Source organism: Sciurus carolinensis, chromosome 4 (assembly GCF_902686445.1).
Source record: "Sciurus carolinensis chromosome 4, mSciCar1.2, whole genome shotgun sequence".
NCBI lineage: Eukaryota > Metazoa > Chordata > Mammalia > Rodentia > Sciuridae > Sciurus > Sciurus carolinensis.
In genome coordinates, this window is record NC_062216.1 from 139,985,910 (window position 1) to 140,008,564 (window position 22,655).

The following is a 22,655-nucleotide window of genomic DNA, read 5'->3' on the forward strand; positions in this document are numbered from 1 at the left end:
CTAATGTTTCTTTTTTTATCCTGATTTTTTTAGGTGTTAGTGATTTTCCAAAAACATTTTGTGAAACTTCTCGGAAGTTAGTGAGTGTGGAAGCCTTTGCTCTGGCTGCAAAATATTATTCTGTACAGAACTTGGGAATATGTACTCCTTTTGAACAGTTGCTTGTAGCTCTTCAAGGAAATAAAAAACAGAGGACTGGTATGTGTGTTTATGTGTGTACATGTGTTTTAGATATTTAGAAGATATTATTATCTTTCCAGCCTATTCTTCTATTTTTAGACCTTATAAGTCATGATAAATTAACTTACACATAGAAGAATTCATTTTCTTTTGTATCATATTAAACAGAATTTTTTTCTTACTTTAGCCCCTATCTCGTTAGTGCCTGCCCCTCAAACATTGATTGCAGTGGAATAGTACAAATTGTAAAATTCTTCTATTTATTTTCATTGCAGTGGGCTACTGGTTGCTATGGCTGGTTCTTTAGGAAGAGGGTGGGATAAGTGGGCTGTGGTTGGGGATATGGGGGAGAAATCTGAGTGTGAGAAAGTAGGGATGGCACAAATTAAAAACCAAATGGCAGCATAGTAGATTAAAACTCACTTGATTAAATAATTATATTAAATATGAATGACTTATATGCTCCTATTCAGATAGAGATCAGATGACTGATTTTTTTTAAAACAGTCTGATGTTGAGGTAGGAACCAATTTTAATTATTATTATGGTAATAATAAAATAATGAATTACAGCCACACTTACTGTCCACAAAGCTCCAAACTGTTATCTCATTTGATCCTTATTATTTCCCCACCTTTTTATTTTGAAAATTTCCAGACCTACAAAAGGTTGCAAGAATAGTAGTGAACCCTGTGTAATTTTCACCTAGTTAAAACTTCCTCACATTTGTTGGAGTTCTTTACACACATACTTTTATCTGAATCCTTTGAACATTAACACTTTCAAGTATTTCAGTATATATCTTGCAAGAACAAGGACATTTCCTAAACATCTCATAACAAATTAACACACTCAGGAATTTAACATTGCTACAGTAATACTGTCTAATAAGCAGTTTATATTCAAGTTTCTCTTAACATTTCTTAAAAATATTTTTATGACCAATTTTTTTCCTTAATATAGGAATCAGTCCAGGCTTATGTGTGGTATTTAGTTTTATGTTTAATCTCTTCAGTGTAGAATAGTTCTTCAACCTGCCTTTTGTTTTTCCTGACCCTGATACTTTTGACTTATATAGACTGGTCTGTTTGATTATTTCCCTGTGATTAGATTCAGGTTATGCATTTTTTACACGAAGACTACTTACGTAATTCCTTTCTCATTCATGATACAACGGGGCACGAGTAATTTTGTCCCACTACTCATGAAAATAAGTTTTACTCACTTGTTAAAAATGAGTCCACTGGAGTTCTCCATTATGAAGGGAGCTTTTTCCCTTTAAGTCTAATTCTTTCATTATTTTAGTCTTTTTCATTAATCTCTAATCATTTTAAGCAAAATTATTCCTTAATTTTTCTCCTGGAGCAAATCAGAGGGGTTTTTTGGATAAATCATCACTCTTGGTAGGCATATTCTGGTTGCAAATAATTCATCAGCAACATTGCTATAGTGCACTGAGCACTTTTTAATCTCAGATGTTGCTGACTTGCAATAACTGAATGGGCTTCTGCATCAAGGATAGCACCCTTGACCCTTCCCTTGATTATAATGTTTAAGAACTGCATTTTGAGTTCAAAAGTGAAGAAAACTGTCATTCTATAATGATCATTCCAGTACTACTTTTCACTTCCCTACTGCCCAATTCCCATATGTCTGATGATGTTAACTACTTGTCACATGCTTTTTGGCCATTTTTATAATGTTAAGTATATATCTAGTATATACTGTAATGTGCCATCCTGTGTGATGTTCTGCATTGATATAGAAATGTGTCTCTGTGCTTCTCGGAACAATGAAAACTAACATGATGTAGTTGTTGAGCATTTTAAGTATGCCTAATGCAGCTCAGAAACAATTTGCAATTTTACTTGAATTATTTTAAATATAAGTTTAAATAATCACATGTGGTTATTAGCTACTGCACTGGACCGTATATAAGATTTCATTTTGTTTTTGTATGTATTGGAAATATCTTTTCCTGCTTTGTTGCTTACTTTCACTTTTAAAGTTGTCCTTTAATGAAAAAGTTTCTTTCGTAGTACAGTTTGTTGGTCTTTATGAATTGCTTATATCAAAGGACGATATGTGGATCTTTATTAATTCAAATTAGATTCATAGCAGCTAAGCTAATATAAATCTATCAGACACTACAATAGGATTTCTGTCTTGTTTTCATATTTAATTCCAAAAAATGAGCATTGACTGATAATTCATATTAAATTTTGCTTTAGTAGTGTTATTTTAATTTTGTTTTATTTTTCGTTTAGGTGAAAATTTGGAACCAGTTGAGTTTATGAATATGAAAAAATCTCATGAAGTTCAGGCAATGTCAGAGCTGATCTGCAGTATTACTGATTACTATGGAATAAAGCAGGTAAGAATATTTCCATGTATTTTTAGTAGCCAGGTGTGATTGGGCATGCCTGTAATCCCAGCAACTCTAAAGACTGAGGCAGGAGGATTGTAAATTCCAGGCACATTCCTGTAATCATAGAAATAGCAGTTGCTGTAGGGTACTTAATCCAGATACTCTCAGAACTTACCATATCATTGTGTTAGACCGATTTCTACCTCCGCTGTCAACATTTCTTCCCTGTGGGCTTTTCTCCTATTGCACTGCTCATATACAAGTTCTAGAAGTTGAGCAGCTTTGAGCAGCCAGTAACTGATGTAACATTTCAGGTGGTATGATGTTTTAGTCAGCTTTTTTGCTTCTGTGACTAAAAGACCTGATAAGAACAGATAGAAGAGGAAAAGTTTATTTGGGGGCTCACAGTTTCAGAGGTCTCAGTCCACATTCTGCCAGTTCCATTCTTTGTTACTCATGGTAAGGCAGAACATCCTGGTGGAAGAATGTGAGAGGAAAGCCAGCAAGAAACAAGGCACCCAGGAAGCAGAAAGAGAGAGATTCCACTCTCCAGATTCAAAATATATACCCCGATGGCACATCTCCAATTTCCCACCCTTTCCAACCCCTTCCTACCTGTCTTAGTTACCCCTCAGTTAATCCCTACCAGAGGATTAATTCACTGATTGTGTTAAAGCTATCTTAATCCAATCATTTCACCTCTAAGCCTTCTTGCATCATCTTTTAGCTTTTGGGGGACACCTAGTACTAAACTATGACAGATGATTCTTAGGTATGTGCCTCAGCTTCTGAGTGGAATTAAACACAAGTTGCCCTAAAGTGTTTTGTTATCTTGTTTAAAAACACACCTTTATTAGGCTGCTTTTTTTTTTCTATTTTTCTCTTTTTTACTTCCCTTCCTGTGTTTTATCTACCAAATAGATCACTTACACATCAATCTTTTTTGACAGATCTGCCTCTGGGGTAACACAAATAAAATCAGAGATATTTACTTTATAACTATTTATGTTTATATATACGTGTATGTGTATTGTTTATTTTTATCTGAAATACAGTGTGATTGTACATAAATTTATGTTGATAAGCCCGATTTATTTGTATTTCTGAAGTACATACAGAATATTTTTAAATAGCCTAATGTACCATCCATATTAGACCTTTTTTAAGGAAATTTTTCACAGCAGTGAAGATTGTTCCTAGTAAATGAAACAAATCTAAAATTCATGACACTTATAAGGTCCAAGTTAGTACAGATTAGAGTGTCCTCAGCAAGCAAAGACTTTCAGGATCTTTCTCTTGAAATCACTTAATAACCATATTATTTGATTCTCTTAAAGCTTACATTTTAATGTATTCTGTGTATACTAATTATACTTTTAAAATGGAGATTAAATGTAGATTTGGTAGACTGAGGCTTAGATTCTGAAATACTTAACCTTAGCAATAATCACAGAGAACTAGAAAGGAGGAAAAAAAAGTTCATTTCTACCTTAACCATAGTACCACCTGAATCCCCAAAATTTTATTTCTCACATTCATAGTACCAAGGCTTCTTAATTTGTATTTCTTAAATATGTGCATTCATTTGTATATTTTGCATATTTTCATGTATTTATTCATTTAACCAATATTTTCTTTAGTTCCTACCATGTTTCTTCATTGTTCAAAACTTGGTGTGGTGTTACTTATAGCCCAAATTTTCTTGATTCAGTAGAATTATAAACAGTTCTAGAAACAAAATCAATTGCTTCTTGGTAAGCAAACATTTTAGATTTAAGATAACAAATGTGCTGGTGTTTTTACGAAGCAACCCACCCGTTGTAAATGTTAAGCTTGTCACTGGCATCATGACTGTGTTTTATAGGAAGAAGGAACTGGAGAACTTTACTTTCTCTTCAGAATAAGAAATGGGGGAATTGATGAATAGAGGTTCTGTATAACTTGTGCATTTATGGTAAATTCAGTTAGATTTTAGTTCCTTAAAGTAAGAAGTTACTGTATAGTCCTTGGATTTGAGTACAGCTATTGAATCTTCAGTTAGAGCTTCGTTCCTTACAGGATATATGTATGGTATATACACACATATAGTACTTCTCTATTTCTCATAGTACCTAGCTTCAAAATTAGTATAAAATAGGGTATAGAGGATGGTTTGTAAGCTAATCTCTTATTTATGGAAGAGTTTGGAGTCTTAGCTTTGAACTGGTCTAATTTTAAGACCATGAAATTTTTTAGGACTTAATGGCATTCACTGATTCACATATAGAGGTGTTTCCTAAATTAGTTTATATTAATGTCAGAGTTAATTAACTTTAGGAATTAAAGATGTGTGTATATCTGTATAAATAATAAGATTAAGTAATGGTTTGTTATGATAGTTGTTATGGTTTGGATGTGAGGTGTCCCCCAAAAGTTCATGTACGAGATAGGTAGGAATATTCAGAAGTGAATTGATTAGATTATGAGTTGTGGCCTAATCGGTGGATTGGTTTAATCCAATCAATGGGTAAATAATTTGGATTCATGGGTGGTAACTATAGATAGGTAGGGCGTGGTTGGAGGAAGTAGGACATTGCAGGGGTTGTGGGGAGAGGGTATTATGTCCTTGAGGATTATATTATACCTGGCTTCTTGCACTCAAGCTGTTTCTGCTTCTTGGCTCCCATGAACTGAGCAGCTTTTCTCTCATGCCCTTCTGCCATGATGTTCTGCCTCACCTTAGACCCCGAGCTATGGAGTCAGCTGACTCCACGCTTCTAAAACCATGAGCCAAAAAAAATGTTCTTCCTCTAAGTTGTTCTTGTTCATTATGTTAGTCACAGCAGTGCAAAGCTAACATAATAGTATTTCTGTATGTGTCCATTTATTTCTTATGGCAATAACAACTTCTAATTCCTTTTTTTCTCATCTTTATATTTATTGAGGTATAGTTCAGATATTCACCAACTTAAGATTTGATGAATTTTGGTGATTATACACAGATGTAAAAATGTTTCCTTCTCCAATTCTATAGGATATTTCCTCCTTCATTCTCAGGGAACCACTAATCTGGATATAGTATGTTTTTTGCGGGGGGTGGGGGGGCGCGTCAGGTACCAGGGATTAAATTCAGGGGTACTTGAACTGTGAACCACATCCCCAGCCCTATTTTGTATTTTATTTAGAGACAGGGCCTCGCTGAGTTGCTCAGTCAGTTTTACTGATGCTGACTTTGAACTCAATTCCTCCTGCCTCAGCCTCTTGAGCCACTGCAATTAGACTTGTGCCACAGTACCCACCTGTTTATAGTTTTTACTTTTCTAGTACATGGTATAAATGGAATCATAGTGTGTAGAATTTTGTGTTTTGAGTTCTTTTACTTAGTACATAGCTTTTGAGAACTGTCCATGTTGTCTGTATTGATGACTTCTTGCTTTTTTTGAAATTATGTTGTAGTATGGACATAACACAATTTGTTTCTCTATTCACAAGTTGATAGATTTTGAGTTGTTTTCCTTTTTTAAAATTATTTATTTATTTTTCTGCTATGATTTCACATACAAGACTGTATGTGGACATATTTTCATTTCTTTTGGGTAAAAAGCTAGGATTGAGATTGGTAGGTTATATGTTAAGCACATGTATCAATTTGTAGTAAACTGTATTTTTCTTTAATCTTTGTATACAAATTGTCTATTACATAAATTTTTTAAAATCTTGCTCTTTTTAAAGTTTAAATAGTACATAATGGTGGAGTTCATTTTGACATCAACATGCATGCATGGAATGTAATTTGCTTTATTTCAGTCCAGGTGACCATATTATTTTACATTTGTGTATCATTGTGGTTTTAATTTACATTTCTCTGATGACTAATAACATCAGGCATCTTCACATTGACCATTCGTGTATCATTTTGTAAAGTGTATGTTCACACATTTTGCCTATTTTCTAATTGTATTGTTTGTCCTCTTATTATTGAGTTGTAAAAGTATTTCATATGTTCTAGGTATATGAGACCTTTCTTGGTTACGTGTTTTGAAAATATTTCTTTTCCTTTTGAGCTATATATTTTGAATAGCAAAAGTTTTATTTTAATACAGTTTTAACTATTTATTTTGTTATTCAAAATAATAGTTTCTTTTGTTCCATATAGGAAATCTTTGCCTGTCTCAATATCACAGAGATTTTCTCATATTTCTTCCACAAAAAAATTTTCGCTGTGTTATTTAGATCTGTGATTCACTTTTCATTAATCTTTGTGTTTGATGTGTGACAGGAAAAGTTCATTTTTTTCCTGTCACACATCCAGTTTTACCTACGAATTTGTTGAAAAGATTATCTTCTCCTTAGGCAGTTGGCAAAAGTCAGAAGACTACTTAAGTCTATTTTAATCTATTTCCAGAATTTATTTTTTCCAGTGATTTTATATGTCCATTTTTATATCATTACCAAACTCTTTTGAATAGTGTAGTTTTACATTCATTCTGAATCAGTAATATTCCTTAACCTATTCTCTTCCAAAACCTTTTTTGTTATTCTAGGAACTTTATCTTTCTATATAAATTGTAATATCTGCTCATTATTGTCCTTAAAAAGCCCTTCCAATATTTTTATTATGATTGTGTTGAATCTTTAAGTCAATTTAAAAAGAATTTCCATCTTAGCATTTGGCTTGTTATTTCATGAATATGATGTCTTTTTATTTAGACTTTCTAAGTTTTAATGTAATGTTTTTTAGTTTTCAGTGTGGGGTTCTTGTATGTCCTTTGTTAATTTATTCCCAGATATTCTATTATGCTGTCTTAATTCAATTATTTTAAAATTTTGCCTTCAAATTATTCATTACTACTGTATTGCATATGTTATAATGGTTCATTGTTCTATTGACTTTGTATCCTAAAATTTTGCTAAGTTTACCTGTTATTTCTGTTAACCTTTTTCTGTTTTTCAGGGATTTGCTTTGGACACAGTCATGTCATCTTTGAATAAAAATAGTTTTTCTTTTTCTCTTCCAGCACTTTTACTGCTTTTTCTTGGCTTACTATACTAACTAGAACTTATAGGAAGAGGTTGAATAAAAATGATATTTAAAAGAGAAATAGTAAATATAAAAGACTGTGTAAATATATAATCCATTTGTTTACTTGCTTTAAAAAATATCTAGAACGCTAATAATCAGCTGACATTTAATTCATTCTGTTTTTCTTACTTCAGGTAATTGACTTGGGTTCTGGGAAAGGCTACCTAAGCTCTTTTTTGTCCTTGAAGTATGGCTTAAAAGTTTATGGAATTGATTCCTCAAATACCAATACTCATGGAGCTAAGGAAAGAAACAGGAAATTGAAGAAACATTGGAAACACTATCATACTCAATCAAGAGTAGATGTCAATGGAGTGGACTTAAAAATGGCAAAAGAAAGGAAAGTGCAAAATGAAATTAAATATAAAGCAGATATTGAAAAATCATATAATAACAGTTCTGCAAATCAAGAAAAAATGACTACCTCAGATTATTTGCCAGATTTTTCAGGCTCTGTAATTGCTAACATCAGAAAAGAAATAGAAAACCTACATGCTCAACCACATGGAGAAGAAAATTTGTGTTTTGAAAATCCCTTTTCTCTCATAGACTTTTTGCCTATCGATGCTATAGAGCCAATCTCTTCATCTCAAATACGCAACAGAGAAATTACTGAAGCAAAAAAAGAGAGAAGAAAAATGGCATCAAAGTCAAATGAATCAAATATATATTCACCATTAACCTCTTTTATCACTGCTGATTCTGAACTACATGACATTATTAAAGACCTGGAGGTGATTTGACTTTTAAGTTCTTTTATTTGATTTTTAAAAATGCTATAAACATAGAATTTAGTAACTTACTTAACAGACTAATGTAATTTTATCCTATCACATTATTCTAGAAAATAAAATCCTAAGCAGGCATTCATTATATCCCTCAGCTGAAAATCTGACAAGAACTCATTCCAGAATAGAGAGAGTACCCTCTTCTAATTTCAGTTCTAATAAGCTAAATCTCTTCCTCCAATTTAGGTATTGTTAAAATTCTAATTGAAAATTATGTGTTTTTATAAGATTTAATTCACATAAAAATTTTACATGTTTATGGAGTACAGTGTAATGTTTTAACATATGTATACATGGCACAATGATCAAATTAGGCAAATTAGCATGTGTTACCTTCAACAATTGCATTTCTTTGTGATGAAACACATATTTAAAGTAAAGAAGTTGCTAGTACAAAATAAAGTTTGATGTTTAGATTTGGTGATTAAATGTGTAATTTCCTTGAGTAAAAAGAACTGCTGAGTATTATTTCAAGCTTGAATTTTTTCCAAATTACAAGCATATCAAATTATGTAAGTGAAAGACACAGGAAATATTATACTTTAAAACAACGTTATAGAGAAGCTTATAGAGATTATTTGGCTTAACTCCTCTCAAGAACAAGATAGATTTTGGAATTGTGTTCTTTCACATGTTAAAATTTTTCGAAATTCCCCCAAAGAAATGAAAAGACACCAGAGTTCTTTATAAACTTAAATCCTTTTTTGGTAACTGGCTAGTGTTTTGCCATTTTTTAAAAGTGGAATTTTTCTTTTCCCACCTATTTTTGATGGGACACTAATGAAAGAAATCTAGTTAATCCTCATAAATTGTTTTTCTTATATATGAATCTGGTAATTAAATTATCCTTAATTTGTTAAGGTTAAACGACCCCATTAATTTAACCTAACTTTGGAATATTTAGTGCATATTATCACTTTTTTTCATGTTTTTCCAAATCTATTTGAAATATCTGAAAATAGACAATAAAAACTACATGGAAACTCAAAAGAATTATTTAAAATAAAATATGAGACTGTTTCTTGGGTCCTGTAGTAAATCAGCAGTTTAATAATCAAAATTAACCAATGTTCCTATTGTCCCTCCCCTCACAAACAATACTTAAAAGATTTTACTATTAGGCTATTGTTTTGTTTATGTCTTTGTCTCCTAACTGCACCCTATATGATGAGTTTAGTAAACAGTGAGTGAGAGTCAATGTTCTTATATTTTCTTTAATGAAAGTTTATCTAAGTTTAAATAGAGAAATTTATACTTCTTAATTAGCAATAAACCTTTCCCTACTGAATTCTTTTTTATTTATAGGACTGTAGCATGGAAAAACCTATCCAAAATATCTAATCATCAAGAAAAGCAAAATGGTTTCAATATCCCGTCAAAAACTAGTTTGAAGAGAATAGTAGTTGAAACAATTGAGTTTTCTATGAGGTCAAAGCCAGCTATAGGCACAATTTATTTCCTCAGTAAAGTTAGATTTTAGCCCCACTTTATGTCTAGACTATGTGGGCTGAAATAAGATTTTTTTTAGTAAAACATTTCTGAATATGTAAATTTGACAATTATGTGTTCCCAAAGATAATTATGAAAATATACTTGAGTCACAAGTTAATACTTCTATTTTTTTGTATTTATAATTTAAAATTAATAATAATAATGACAAAATAGAAAACATCTAAATTTTATTGTATGCCCATGGTTGCTCTAAGTTGTTTATAGCAATTAACTAAATTTTCAGTTTTGCAACAATACATCAAATTTAAGTACTGTTATTATCCCCATTGTTTTAGATGAGGAAACTAAGACACTGAAAAGTTAAAAATAAATTTATCACATCACATGTGTGACTGAACTGGAATTTAAACCCAGATTATCTGTTGCCCAAGACTGTGCTTTTCATGATTATAATATAATTCATAAATTAAGTTTATTAATAATTATTTGATATCTCTTAAGTAAACACATATATCATTCATATTTTACTTATAAAATATTTAATTTAGTTGGTATTATAAAGAAATTATTGTTAGATTAGTAATACTTTAGTTAATATTTGAAAAACGTGATGGTATAGTTTTTAAAATACGGAATTAGAAATTAATATGTAAGTCACAGGTCTTACACTAAAAATGTGACCTTTGGACTATAAAGGCCTACAGGTATCTGGAAAATTAAGAGGGCAATAGAAATTTTCTAAAACTCTTTAAGTTCCAAGTGGTAAAAGTAAGTTCTAATAGGGCATTTATTTCTTGAGTAAAAAGTCATTTTTTCTTCTTTTTAACTAAACTTCCATGAATTGTGTGAAAGACAGAAAGATATTATATTAAACTTTTTAATGATTGCTAGACTGAACCAGATTCTATGCATGTGTGCATTTGTACCTGTTAAGCATTTGTGTGTAAACTTTTAAATTAAGTTTTAGATAAGTAGAGGAGAATTATTCCATAAAATAAATGTTATAAAATGTAGAATGAAAATTTTTATATTGAATTTTATATTGCCATACTTGATATAGTGAATAAACTCAACTTTTTGGTGTTAGACTAGAAATACCAACTTTACACCATTTGTTTTTTATAGCACTGTTTTAGAAGATTTTTAATGGGCAATCTGTGAAATTTAATCAATAAAAACTTGTACAGTAAAAGAATAATATAAACATGTTTCAAATCACAATTTTGTACTAGCAGTGCATGTTGTATTTGTTTGATCCAACCTTTAATTAACTTTGTCTAGTTGTCAAGCAAAGAACTAGTTGTAAAAATTTTGCAACATGGTAGTAAAAGAGGTCAGAGAAAATAGAAATAGATAAATAACCCCAAACACTGAAAGAAACTCAAAAGTCATAATAAGGGATCACAGCCATTTTTTAAAAAAGCAATTATTTATTTTAAAAATAAAAAGCATTTAATACTTTATAGGTAGAATTTGGTAATTATGAAAAACTTCACATATTTGAATGATCTTTAAAATCTTAACTCGAATTGTTTTTAACCCTCCTTTTAATTGCCAAAACTTATTTTTCTTCTTTAAAGGAGTGTTTAATGGTGGGTCTACATACTTGTGGTGATCTTGCTTCAAATACTCTGCGAATATTCACTTCCAATTCAGAAATCAAGGGAGTTTGCAGTGTGGGTTGTTGCTACCACCTCTTATCTGAAGAGTTTGAAAATGAACATAAAGGTACAAAGTTCTCCATCAAAATTTTTATTTATTTGAGTAAAAATAGCTGTTTTTTATTTCATGCACTTTTTTCTTTTTGCCATTGTTGTGATTTAATATTTAAGATAAAATCTGGTTTCCTTACAAATTTAATATTACAGTATATTTGAAATTTGATGCAACATCACTTTATATATTTTAGTGTCATTTATTTGCTCATAAAATGGTTCTAATTAGTGCTGAAAGCTTTGCAGATATTTGAAAATTTTATGTGATGTATATTTTAGAGAACTTCTGTTTAAAAAATACTTGTGAGGTATGCATTTACTCAGACAGTAAAGCTAAGTTATTTTGTCATGAATATAGTGTTTCAGGGTTTGCTTTTATTTCCATAGCCTTCCCCATTTCTAAAGGAATATTGATATTTCTAAAATAAAATAATAATTGAAGAATTCATTTAATTAATCCTAATGTTCATTTAATTCTGGAAAAAGGCACAATTTGTAGAGCAAATGAGAAATCCTTTGTCATTTCAGTTTACTTTATAACCTGTTTCCCCACAATCTCTTCTTGGTTCACTTAATTTACTTACTTAGAACTCAGTAATTCATAAGATAATCTTTTGAATCTTCTGAGTAAATTAATTGAACAAAATAGTTCCACACATAATGGGGGGTGGGAGGGGGGCAAGAATGGAGGAAGGAGGGACTGTATAGAGGGAAAAGAGGGGTGGGAGGGGTGGGGGAAAGGGGAAAAAATGACAGAATGAATCAAAAACTATTACCCTATGTAAATGTATGATTGCACAAATGGTATGCCTCTACTTCATGAACAAACAGAGAAACAAGATGTATCCCATTTGTTTACAATAAAAATAAATTTAAAAAAAATAAAATAAGAAAAAAAAAATAGTTCCAAATTTTTGCACACTAGAAATTGAAGCCTCTGTTAACATATTCTCAAGGATTGGTCTTCCATCCTACCTGGATAAAGGCAATTCGCCATTTCTTACTGGAGTGAAAATTAACCATTGTTCACTGTGGGTTAATAGACCATTTTTGGCCTCAAGATTCAGATAAAAAGAAGTGTTAGAAAGTTTGTTATACCAGAGACTGGTAGCTACAAACTCTTCATTTTCCCTCCCTAGTAGGCATAATCAGTTTATGATAAGTTCTTTCTATCAAAAATACCCTCAAGGAATCATTGATATTATCAAATGGGTAATGCTGGGCTTCAGTGGAGAAAAGCAAATATAATATCGTAGTCTTGCTGTCTTCATACGTACCTGAAATGAACAGAGGATTAGGTATTTTGTTTATTAGAAATGGAGAAACAGGACTGAGAAATATAATGAAACGGGTAGAGATGTGTGTAACAAGATTACCCTCAGATACTTTGGAAGCCATAAAAGGTTGGAAATCAAGCGAGAAGAGGAAAATGTAGAAAAAATAAATAGTAGGAAAAATAAAAGTAAAGTTGGTTCATAATGTGGTTTTGCCTAGCCCTGGACTGCCATATTTTTTCATCCCAAAAGCCAGTTGAGTGGTGGGGGGGTGGGGCAGGGTGGGCAGCTGGAAAAGGTAACTCAGGTTCTTCTTTACCACACTTCATCTCTGTTCTCACCTTATCTTTTCAGGAGAAAAAAAGAGAAGTTATTCCATTCCTACATATTTTTAACAGTGTTTCTCAACTCTTGCTGTCCAGTTAAAGCAAATGTGACCTTTTTTTTTAATATATTTATTTTTTTGGTTATCAATGGATATTTATTTATTTATTTACATGTGATGCTGAAGATCAAACCCAGGACCTTACACAAGCCAGGCAAGTGCTCTACCACCGAACCACAACACCAGCCCCAAATGTAGCCATTTTTAGTGTGCCGTGGACCTACTTCTGACCTGAAATGTAATTTCTAGATGTAAGACTTGAGTATTTTTAAGAAGCTCCATAGTCCATACTAATGAACATCATGTTCGAAAATAATGTATTTGTAATGATCATTTAAGAAGCCATGTAGAATTCTGTAGGATGATTTGTAGAAATATGCTCAAGATAATACATATTTATTTCACCTTCTCCATGTACACTTAGGTGGACTCTACTCAGAAGCCATTTTGTAGGTCCAAAGCAAAAATTGAACCCGCAAGGGTCCAGCAGGGTACATCAAAGTCAAAGTGCAGAGAGCCCCAGTAATTAACTCAGAACAAAATCCATGAATTATACAGTTCAAACAAAAACCTTGGGAAACCAAACACAAATCCAGGAGGGCAGGACGCTGAGTTAAAATATGGAATGAAGTTAAGGGTTATAAGCTAGAAAACATCAAGGGGAAACAAATCTAAAACATGCAAGGAGTATACAAGATAATTATTATGGATACCACTAGAATTTTGATAGCTTACTTTTTATTGATAAACAGATGTAAGATACAGAAAACTGTGTGGAAGATGGGGTTAGTGTGTGAGAGAGTATGTGTATGAACGCAGACAATGGCAAAATGTTCTGGGCTATTTAGCAGTCACTATTGTGATAATAGCTTTATTGTAATATGCGATATATTTTGTATAGTTCTACAGTTCTTTACTAAAATATGTATTTTGATCATTATATAAAAATAACTGACAAAGCAAAAGGTTTATGTGCATAATATTAGTATATTTCCTGTCATATATCAAGCACTAGGTTCCCTGGAGTTCTGTCCCTAAATGGCCAAATATGTCATGTGTCTCTGTCTTCATATCTTACACACCTGCCTCTTACCGTTACTTTATTTGCACAGCTGTTTTTAAGTTTGAATTGGGGCAGTGTTACCCTTTGGGATGTGAATTTGAGTTATTAATAATCCATCATAGTATAGTAGAAAATTCTGGTATGTATACTGTAGATTTTTATTTTGATATTTACTATGTAAACAATAGATGTTTTACATGTTTACCTAAAACCACTGTGGTAGACCATAGAGGTGGTCTATCATGAATGTCAGTTTTCAAAAATTCCTCAGAGCTCTGTGCGTCATTATGCATGCTGAATTTATGCCATATGTTTTTAAAAACTGCTTTTAAATGTTTTTGTTATGAGCCAGTAGTCCCTAAGAGAACAAGAAATACCAGAAACTGTTTTCTTACAGTTCTTTATAGAATATTCATTTTCCCCAAATTGACTAATATTCCCATATTTGTCTTAATATTGATTATTATTATCATAATTAACTTGAAATATTTGTTATTTTTTCTCTAAGAAGGTAGGACAACCAGTATAACTTGGTTGTTTTTCTCATAGAGGTAGAAACAAGCTGATGGAAACACTACTGGTTACTGATCTATACTACGTCTATGTATCTCTTCCTTCCTAACTGAACCATAATTTTTTTTTCATTTTTCTCATATTTTTTTTTCCTTGAAAGATCAGTCTGTTTTATTACTTTGTTTTTTTTTGTTTTTTTTTTTTGTTTTTATTGTAAACAAATGGGATACATGTTGTTTCTCTGTTTGTACATGGCGTAAAGGGATACCATTTCTGTAATCATAAATTTACATAGGGTAATGTTGTTTGATTCATTCTGCCATTTTTTCCCTTCCCCCCACCTCTCCCACCCCTCCCCTCCCTCTATACAGTCCTTCCTTCCTCCATTCCTGCCCCCCTCCCTAAACCCAACTCCAACCCCAACACTAACCCCTCCCACCCCCCATTATGTGTCATCATCCACTTATTAGCGATATCATTCTTCCTTTGGTTTTTTGAGATTGGCTTATCTCACTTAGCATGATATTCTCCAGTTTCATCCATTTGCCTGCAAATGCCATAATTTTATCATTCTTTATGGCTGAGTAATATTCCATTGTATATATATATACCACATTTTCTTTATCCATTCATCAATTGAAGGACATCTAGGTTGGTTCCACAATCTGGCTATTGTGAACTGAGCAGCTATGAACATTGATGTGGCTGCATCTCTGTAATATGCTGATTTTAAGTCCTTTGGGTATAGGCCAAGGAGTGGGATAGCTGGGTCAAATGGTGGTTCCATTCCAAGTTTTCTAAGGAGTCTCCACACTGCTTTCCAGAGTGGCTGCACTAGTTTGCAGCCCCACCAGCAATGTATGAGTGTACCTTTCTCCCCACATCCTCACCAACACCTGTTGTTGCTTGTATTCTTGATAATCGCCATTCTAATTGGGGTGAGATGCATTTCTCTCATTTTGATTTGCATTTCTCTTATTACTAGAGATGTTGAACATTTTTCCATATGTTTGTTGATTGCTTATAGATCTTCTTCTGTGAAGTGTCTATTCATTTCCTTAGCCCATTTGACGATTGCATTATTTGCATTCTTGGTGTAGAGTTTTTTGAGTTCTTTATAGATTCTGGAGATTAGTGCTCTATCTGAAGTATGATTGGCAAAGATTTTCTCCCACTCTGTAGGCTCTTTCTTCGCATTGCTGATAGTTTCCTTTGCTGAGAGAAAACTTTTTAGTTTGAATCTATCCTAGTTATTGATTCTTGCTTTTATTTCTTGTGCTATGGGAGTCCTGTTGAGGAAGTCTGGTCCTAAGCCAACATGTTGAAGCTCTGGACCTACTTTTTCTTCTATAAGATGCAAGGTCTCTGGTCTGATTCCGAGATCCTTAATCCATTTTGAGTTTAGTTTCGTGCATGGTGAGAGATATGGGTTTAGTTTCATTCTGTTGCATATGGATTTCCAATTCTCCCAGCACCATTTGTTGAAGAGGCTGTCTTTTCTCCATTGCATATTTTTGGCCCCTTTGTCTAGTATGAGAAAATTGTATTTATTTGGGTTTGTGTCCATGTCCTGTATTCTGTACCATTGATCCACCTTTCTATTTTGATACCAATACCATGCCGTTTTTGTTACTATTGCTTTGTAGTAGAGTTGAAGATCTGGTATTGCGATACCCCCTGCTTCACTCTTTCTGCCAAGGATTGCTTTAGCTATTCTAGGTTTTTTATTCTTCCAGATGAATTTCATAATTTCTTGCTCTATTTCTGTAAGGTACATCATTGGGATTTTAATTGGAATTGCATTGAATCTGTATAGCACTTTTGGTAGTATGGCCATTTTGACAATATTAATTCTTCCTATCCAAGAACATGGGAGATCTTTCCATCTTCTAAGGTGTTCCTTAATTTCTTTCTTTAGTGTTCTGTAGTTCTCATTGTAGAGGTCTTTCACCTCTTTTGTGAGATTGATTCCCAAGTATTTTATTTTTTTCAATGCTTTTGTGAATGGGGTAGTTTTCCTAATTTCTCTTTCTGAAGATTCATCACTTATGTATAAAAAGGCCTTAGATTTATGTGCATTGATCTTATATCCCGCTACTTTACTGAATTCGCTTATGAGATCTAAAAGTTTTCTGGTGGAATTTCCTGGTTCCTCTAAGTATACAATCATATCATCAGCAAATAGGGATAGTTTGAGTTCTTCTTTTCCTATTCATATCCCTTTAATTTCTTTGGTCTGTCTAATTGCTCTGGCTAGAGTTTCAAGGACGATATTGAATAGAAGTGGTGAAAGAGGGCATCCCTGCCTTGTTCCAGTTTTTAGAGGGAATGCTTTCAGTTTTTCACCATTTAGAATGATATTAGACATGGGTTTAGCGTAGATGGCCTTTACAATGTTAAGGAATGTTCCCACTATCCCTATTTTTTCTAGTGTTTTGAGCATGAAGGGGTGCTGTATTTTATCAAATGCTTTTTCTGCATCTATCGAAATAATCATGTGATTCTTGACTTTAAGTCTATTGATATGGTGAATGACATTTATTGATTTCCTGATGTTGAACCAACCTTGCATCCCTGGGATGAAACCCACTTGATCATGGTGCACTATCTTTTTAATATATTTTTGTATGCGATTTGCTAAAATTTTGTTTAGAATTTTTGCGTCGATGTTCATTAAGGATATTGGTCTGAAATTTTCTTTCCTTGATGTGTCTCTGTCTGGTTTAGGAATCAGGGTAATTTTGGCTTCATAGAATGAGTTTGGGAGAGTTCCCTCCTCTTCTATTTTCTGGAATACTTTGAGAAGTATTGGAATGAGCTCTTCTTTAAAAGTTTTGTAGAACTCGGCTGAGAACCCATCTGGTCCTGGACTTTTCTTTGTTGGTAGGCTTTTGATGACTTCTTCTATTTCATTACTTGAAATTGGTCTATTTAAATTGTGTATGTCCTTAGCGTTGAGTTTAGGCAATTCATATGTCTCTAGAAATCTGTTGATGTCTTCGAAATTTTCTGTTTTGTTGGAGTATAGATTTTCAAAATAGCTTCTAATTATGTTTTGTATTTCAGTCGGGTCTGTTGTGATATTTCCTCGTTCATTCCGAATTTTAGTGATTGGGTTTTCTCTCGTCTTCTCTTTGTTAGTGTGGCTAAAGGTTTATCAATTTTGTTTATTTTTTCGAAGAACCAACAATTTTTTGTATTGTTTCTTTCGTTTCAATTTCGTTGATTTCAGCTCTCAGTTTAACTATTTCCTGTCTTCTACTACTTTGGGTGTTGGTCTGTTCTTCTTTTTCTAGGGCTTTGAGCTGTAGTGTTAGGTCATTTATTGTTTGAGTTTTACTTCTTTTATTAAATGCGCTCCATGAAATAAATCTTCCTCTAAGTACTGCTTTCATAGTGTCCCAGAGATTTTGATATGATGTTTCTTTGTTCTCGTTTCCTCTTAAGAATTTTTTAATTTCCTTCCTAATATCTTCTGTTATCCATTCATCATATAGTAGCATATTGTTTAATCTCCAGGTGTTGGAGTAGTTTCTGTTTTTTACTCTTTCATTAATTTGTAACTTCAATCCATTATGATCTGATAGAATACAAGGTAGTGTCTCTATCTTCTTGTATTTGCTGACATTAGCTTTGGGCATAATATATGGTCTATTTTAGAGAAGGATCCATGTGCTGCTGAGAAGAAAGTGTATTCGCTCTTGGTTGGATGGTATATTCTATAAATGTCTGTTAAGTCTAAATTATTGATTGTGTTATTGAGATCTATGGTTTCTTTGTTCAATTTTTGTTTGGAAGATCTGTCCAGTGGTGAGAGAGGTGTGTTAAAATCACCTAGTATTATTGTGTTATGGTCTATTTGGTTTCTAAAATTGAGAAGGATTTGTTTAACATACATGGATGAGCCACTGTTTGGGGCATAGATGTTATGATTGTTATATCTTGCTGATTTATGCTTCCCTTAAGCAGTATGAAATGTCCTTCTTTATCCCTTCTGACTAACATTGGCTTGAAGTCCACATTATCTGAAATGAGGATGGATACTCCAGCTTTTTTGCTGAGTCCATGTGCATGGTATGTTTTTCCCCATCCTTTCACCTTTAGTCTATGGGTATCTCTTTCTATGAGGTGAGTCTCTTGCAGGCAACATATTGTTGGATCTTTCTTTTTAATCCAATCTGCCAGTCTATGTCTTTTGATTGATGAATTCAGGCCATTAACATTCAGGGTTATTATTGAGATATGATTTGTATTCCCGGTCATTTGGTTCATATTTAAAATTTTTGACACATCTTGGTTCCTCCTTTATTTGACAGTTCCTTTAGGGTAATTCCTCCCTTTGCTGATATGCTTCTTTGTTTTTTATCTCTTCCTCATGAAATATTTTGCTGAGAATGTTCTGTAATGCTGGCTTTCTTTTTGTAAATTCTTTTAGCTTTTGTTTATCATGGAATGATTTTATTTCATCGTCAAACTTGAAGGTAAGTTTTGCTGGGTATAAGATTCTTGGTTGGCATCCATTTTCTTTCAGAGTTTGAAAAATGTTGTTCCAGGCCCTTCTAGCTTTTAGGGTCTGGATTGAAAAATCTGCTGATATCCGTATTGGCTTCCCCCTGAATGTAATTTGGTTCTTTTCTCTCACAGCCTTTAAAATTCTGTCTTTATTTTGTATGTTAGGTATTTTCATAATAATGTGCCTTGGTGTGGGTCTGTTGTAATTTTGTGTATTTGGAGTCCTATAAGCCTCTTGGACTTGATTTTCCATTTCATTCTTCAGATTTGGGAAATTTTCTGATATTATTTCTTCAAATAGATTGTTCATTCCTTTGGTTTGTTTCTCTAAGCCTTCCTCAATCCCAATAATTCTCAAATTTGGCCTTTTCATGATATCCCATAGTTCTTGGAGATTCTGTTCATGATTTCTCACCATCTTCTCTGTTTGTTCAACTTTGTTTTCGAGGTTAAATATTTTGTCTTCAATATCTGAAGTTCTGTCTTCCAGCTGTTCTATCCTATTGGTTATGCTTTCTATGGAGTTCTTAATTTGGTTTATTGTTTCCTTCATTTCAAGGATTTCTGTTTGGTTTTTTTTCAATATCTCTAACTCTTTATTGAAATGATCGTTTGCTTCCTGAATTTGCTGTTAACTGTCAATTGGTGCGATCGTTCAATGCCTGCATTTGCTCTTTCATCTCATCGTTTGCTTCCCTAATCATTTTAATTATGTACATTCTGAACTCCCTTTCTGTCATTTCTTCTGCCATGCTGTCGTTGGATTTTATTGATGTAACATCTAGATTTGTTTGGGGCATTTTCTTCCCTTGTTTTCTCATATTGTTCAGGAATCAGTGGGTCATTAAGATATTGCAGATTTCCTCTATCAACTTATAATGTCCCTGAAGATTGCTAGTATATCCCCTCTTATCCTTCAGTAGCCTGAAGTCTTGGAGGAGGTTGATAATGCAGAGCTCCACGAAGAAGCTGCCTCTCTAGGGGTGGTGACCCTCAGGTGGCGTATATTCCCTGCTAGTGGGCAGAGGTGCCTCCACTTGTTGACCAATGGTCATCCAATGGGGAACTAGACTGCGGGCTGTTTGTGCCTGTGTCTCTGGTTTTACCGTCCCTGTGGGAAAACCTCCCCCGGCCAGGAAGACTCACTCGGTGGGGACGTCTCGCTGGTCAGTTACCCTCCTAGAGGTTCCCCTCAATCTACAACTACCACCTGGGCTGGACTGTCTTCCTCTGCAACGATCCCAGGGGCCCGGACCTACGTCCTGGGCCTGGGAGCCTCACCCTTCGTAGGTGAGTCTCCTTAGGCTGCCTCTCCCAGAGAATCTGCCTGCCGCCCTGGAAACTTCGCTCCGCCCCTAGGCGTGTCTCTGTGCGGCTCTTCCAGCAAGAAGCCACCTAGCTCCTGGGACCCTGCTCTGCACCAATCGCCTGGCTATGCGGCCCCTCCTCTGAGCCACCACCTGGAGCCCCGTACAATAGCTCTAATCCCCAGAGACTCGCCACACACCTCCTCCTCCGGACAGCCGCCTGGTTTCCGACGCAGTCACTAGGAGCCCAAGCAACTCACTTCACGTCTCCTCCTCCCGCCAACCACCCGTAGCCCTAGGCAGTCACTCCAAGTCCAAGTGACCTGCCCTGTTCCTCCTCCTCCTCCTTGGGGTAGCCCCCCGGGTGTTCAGGAGCGGTGGCTCCGAGACCAAGTGACCCACCGCGCTCCTCCTCCAGGCAGGCCACCGGTGTTCAGGAGCGGTCGCCTCTAGTCCAATCAACTCACCACTCGCCTCCTCCTCTGGCAACCACCTGTGGCTCTGATGCAGTCACTCCTAGACCAAGCATCCCGCCGCACTCCTTCTCTTCCTCCGGGCAGTCCCCCGGTGTTCAGGAGCGCTCGCTCTGAGTTCAAACAGCTCGCCACGCAGCTCCTCCTCTGGCAACTGCCTGTGGCTCTGATGCAGTCACTCCTAGACCAAGCGACCCACCGGGCTTCTCCTCTTCCTCCGGGCAACCCCCCGGTGTTCAGAAGCGGTCGTTCTGCGTCCACACAGCTCGCCACGCAGCTCCTCCTCAGGCAGCCGCCCGGAGCCCCAGTGGTTGCTCCGAGTCCAAGCGCTGTGCTGAGCCGCCTCCTCTACGATGATCCCAGTTGTCCGTGTTTACCGCTCCAGTGGGGGGGAGGGGCATCTCGCCGAGCAACTCTACTTCACAAAGTTCCCTGCGTTCCGGGGCTACTGCCCCATCCGGGACGCCTCCCCAATGGGAGAGACTCACCCGGCGGCTTTGAGTTGGTCCCAAGTCTCTCACTATCTCCTCTTTTGAATCTTGCGTCCTGGAGCAACGTGAAATGCAGCCGCCCTCTAGGCCACCATCTTGACCTGCCCTGAACCATAATTTTGTTCAGGTATCAGTTATCAGGAATATTGAGCCCTTCTGTAGCCACAGAATTAAGTAAATCTCAATTAATTTAAATTATAGTAATTTCATTGATTTAGGAATGAATATGAGACACAGTTATTACCAATAAGTCTTGTCTCCTAGGGTGTCTCTGTTAATTTTATTTTCTTATTTTGTTCTTAAAACTGAACCCACTTTTGTGGGGGGGTAAGGTTCATCTATTTCTGTTTGTTCAACCTGACAGCATTATTGTATCTGCTTACTCTTGGCTTTAAAAATGTTTTCTCTCTAAAACTGTTGTTAGTTCGCTGACTGAGCTTTTCAAATCCATTCAAAGGATTGAAAGGTAGTTTATGAGTTTATGTGATTATTTCAGTGATGTAAGAGTACAGAGAGATGTAGGAGTGTAACTCCTCCCAGTCTAGTTACTGCAGAACTGCAGTGTCAAATATCCAGTGTGGCCCAGGAAAGCCCACAGCCCAACTTCATATTAACCATCAGTCATTAATGTTATGAGATAATAAGGTGATTCTCCTATATAATTATGTATTCATTTATTTATTCATTTTATAGCCAGCAAATGGTCACAGCCACCTTTCGGTGGCATATTTAAATCTGGTGCTGCTATTTCCCTATGATACAGATTTAGGGTGAATGATACCTTTCCTCAAGTAGGTTCTTAGTTTGTGTCAACTAGAGTAATTTTTTAAATTTTTTATTTGTTCTTTTTAGTTATACATGTCAGTAGAATGCATTTTGACATGTTACACATTCTTGGAATATGACTTCCCATTCTTATGGTTGTACGTGATATGGAGTTACACTGGTCATGTATTAATATATGAACGTAGGAAAGTTATGTTCAATCCATTTTACTGTCTTTCCTATTCCCATCCCCCTACCCTTCCCTTCCCCTTTGTCTAATTCAGTGAACTTCTATTCTTCCCTCCCT

At 34.6% G+C, this 22,655-nt stretch overlaps 1 protein-coding gene across 6 annotated transcripts in view; it reads left to right on the forward strand.

Annotated features, from left to right (window-relative positions):
- Mettl25 (methyltransferase like 25) overlaps window positions 1–22,655 on the forward strand; it is a 96,423-nt gene that overhangs the window by 9,150 nt on the left and 64,618 nt on the right. For 5 of the 6 annotated variants that reach the window (XR_007108249.1, XR_007108248.1, XM_047548721.1 and 2 more), the window contains exons 2-5: window positions 34–198; window positions 2,448–2,554; window positions 7,745–8,344; window positions 11,431–11,578. Coding sequence is in view for 4 of the 6 variants with exons in the window: in XM_047548721.1 (XP_047404677.1) it covers window positions 34–198; window positions 2,448–2,554; window positions 7,745–8,344; window positions 11,431–11,578 (1,020 nt within the window). In the remaining 2 variants the exon portion in view is untranslated. The remainder of the gene's footprint in view (window positions 1–33; window positions 199–2,447; window positions 2,555–7,744; window positions 8,345–11,430; window positions 11,579–22,655) is intronic. The other variant, XM_047548722.1, reaches the window with a different exon arrangement.